This window comes from Myotis brandtii, unplaced genomic scaffold (genome assembly GCF_000412655.1).
Source record: "Myotis brandtii unplaced genomic scaffold, ASM41265v1 scaffold26, whole genome shotgun sequence".
Classification (NCBI taxonomy): domain Eukaryota; kingdom Metazoa; phylum Chordata; class Mammalia; order Chiroptera; family Vespertilionidae; genus Myotis; species Myotis brandtii.
This window is the reverse complement of record NW_005359880.1, coordinates 3,226,948-3,230,103: the sequence shown is the minus strand read 5'-3', so window position 1 is coordinate 3,230,103 and position 3,156 is coordinate 3,226,948. Positions and strand designations below refer to the sequence as shown.

Genomic DNA, 3,156 nt, shown 5'->3' with positions numbered 1-3,156 from the left:
GTGTCTTGTGTCCATTGGTTATGCTTATATGCATGCATACAAGTCCTTCAGTTGATCTCTTAGCTCCCCCACCCCAACACTCAGCAGCCACTCCCCTTTATTTTCTGTCTTTTAGTATCTTTGTACATGTATCAAGAGGAACCATTCCTGTTTTGAATAAAGACAAAAACATGGAATATGCATGCATACAAGTCCTTCAGTTGATCTCTTAGCTCCCCCACCCCAACACTCCCCAGCCACTCCCCTTTATTTTCTGTCTTTTAGTATCTTTGTACATGTATCAAGAGGAACCATTCCTGTTTTGAATAAAGACAGGGAAAACATGGATTTATTTTCCTAACCTTGAGACCTCTTACATTTGACATAGTTGAATACCTTAGAGCCTTTATTCAGTCCTCTGGGGACCACCCCACCTTATCAAACACAAAGAATAAGTCACATAGGAATTTAATTCTAAATTATTTAACCTATAAGGCCTTTCTTTGTGTTCCTGTAGCACCCTGTTGTTATTACTATGAGAGTTTTAGGAACAGATTTTGGTCTCACCCATTCTCAAAAGCCTAGAGTCTGACACGATGTTTGATACACAGCAGGTTGTCAGCAAGGATTGTTTGAATGACTGACTCACCTATAGAATTGTTTTGCTCTCCCCATCTTTATCTCATTTCTCAACTTGGCTTTCATCAGGATCAGCATGAGCGGAATCACATAGCAGGGTATTGGAAGCAAGTCGGACCAATCGCTGTTGGCTCTTTCTGCCTCTTCATATTTGACATGTGTGAGAGGTGAGCAGATGCCTGTGGGACTCTGGGCTGAAATGCACACCAGCATGTCCACTGCCCGCTCTTCAGGAGGAGCTTTCAAAAGGGAGAAGGGTAGTTGGGAGACTGTGGACATGGTCACATCCTCAGATAGGGATTGGGATTAAATCAAAGGTAAAGCTCTTTATAGATGCAAACGATTTGGGCTGATTATTCCTTTTTTAAAATTGTATTTTATTGATTTCAGAGAGAGAGGGAGAAGGGGAGAGATAGAAATATCAATGATGAGAGAGAATCATTGATCAGGTGCCTCCTGCACGCTCCCTACTGGGGATCGAGCCCACAACCAGGGCACCTGCCCTGATCATGGAATCAAACCGTGACCTCGTGGTTCCTAGGTTGAGGCTCAACCACTGGGCAACACTGGCCGGATTGGGCCGATATTCTTCAAACTCTTCTTCTATTTAAGTCCTCTGTGACATTTCTAAATACACCCTCCACCCCTCCAGCTGAAAAGCTAAGACTATATAGAAAGGAAAGTGCCCCTTTGCCTCTGTATTAATTGTTTCTTGCTTTTCCATCTCGTTTCTCTTTGTAGAGGGGTACAACTCACGAATCCCTTCTACAGTATCTGGACTACAGATGTTGGAACAGAGCTGGCTGTATCCTTCCTGGATAGTCTCAGGGTTTTATTTCTTCCCATAGCCGTCTGATCCCCAAGATCATTTTCTAATGATGTTCTCCATATGTGCTCAGCCAGAGCTTTGATCCTTAGACCGAAGATAACGGCACAATTAAAGCAAATAATGAGAGGAATTAATGCTTGCTTTCAAGCCTGGATGAGAGCAGGCAAAAAAAGGAGATTGCAGCATGTCCCTACGGCGGAAGCATCAGAATTGCTGGTCTTATTGCACCCTGTCTAAATTATCTATTCCACCCTTGTTTACTGCAGACCGAAGCATGACTAGCTTTTCCCTGGAGCCATGGAGGTTCATTTCTGGGCTCCTTGTGGGAGAGCCAGTTTCTGAATTCCTCTGTGTGTGAGACTTCTTACAGTGACCTTGGTGTGCTGGCATACCATGCTGCTGCTATTCATTTCCGAGACCAAGAAGAGATAAGGCTAAGGTGATTAGTTCCAGAGGCGTTGCCCAAGGCCTCTGGTTGGTTGTATAAACTCTGTCAGAGTCATCTTCATGAAGCAGAAGTGACAGTATTAGCTTATCCCTTTTAGGATGCTGGATTTAAATATTTTATCTTCCTGAATAATGAGTTAAATCCTTGGGGAGAAAAAGACTCTCCTCTAGAGAGGGGAGAAAGGCTTGAGTTGTATTCTTTCCTGATGGATAATATCTTGTTATGTGCTGGCCAATATGCTTTGCCTGGCCATGATATTTATATTGGCTTCGGATTATCACAAGAAGTCTGTGAGCACACTAAATCTGTGAGCTACACCAAACGGGGAATATATATCTATATAGATATCTATATATATATTGGAGATGGCAACGTAACCACGAAACAATGTACGTCAAGTCCGATGTAACCCGAGGACTGTCTGTAAAAAATACATATAGATAGATATAGATATAGATATAGATATATAGATATAGATATAGATATATAGATATATAGATATATATATAGATAGATACACACACACACACACACACACACACACACACACTCACTCTAGGGGCTCAGTGCACGAATTCATGCACCTTGAAAGGAACTGTGGCCTGTGAGGCTGCAGTAGGCACAGGGGCGGGTCTTAGCCCATCCTCAACACCCCTGCCTGGCCCCTCCTGCTGCAGCCCCCTGTTCCCTGTCTGCCAGCAGCCCCACTCCCACTACTGCTGCTCCCATGCGCTGATGCCGCCAGCCCCGCTCGCACCCACCCGCTGACAGTGGGGAGCGATTGGGGCCGCCGCCAGCAGTGGGTGTGAGTGGCGTCTGCTGCCCTGGTCTCCCCTCAGGAGCAGGGGGAGGTGGAGAAACCCTCAGGGGCAATCAGGGCCAGCAGCAGCCACCGCTCGCACCCACTGATGGCGCTGAGTGATTGGGACTGACGCCAGGCACTGGCAGCAGGTACAAATGGCGGCTCCAGTGCTGGTTGCGGGTGCAAGTGGGGCCGGCGCCAGCACCGGCAGCAGGTGCAAGTGCCAGGCGAGACCACGGTGTGCGGGAGCAAAGAATTTTTAATAACCACCAGAGGCTCGCCCCAATGACAGCGACTGGCGCCCCTCCTTGGTCTTGCGCCCCCTCTCACATGCTCCACCATCCCACCACGGCCAACACCCGCCATGTTTCGCACACACCCCCTGGTGGTCAGCGCACGTCATTGCGATCGGTTGTTTGGCGTTCGGTCTATTTGCATATTAGCCTTTTACTATATAGG

The 3,156-nt window shown here is 46.8% G+C and overlaps 1 protein-coding gene across 1 annotated transcript in view; it reads left to right on the top strand.

Moving 5' to 3' along the window:
- Window positions 1-3,156, top strand: part of WLS (wntless Wnt ligand secretion mediator) — a 103,737-nt gene that overhangs the window by 79,513 nt on the left and 21,068 nt on the right. Inside the window, exons 6-7 of the mRNA XM_005868061.2 lie at window positions 630-785; window positions 1,360-1,423. Coding sequence (XP_005868123.1) covers window positions 630-785; window positions 1,360-1,423 — 220 coding nt within the window. The remainder of the gene's footprint in view (window positions 1-629; window positions 786-1,359; window positions 1,424-3,156) is intronic.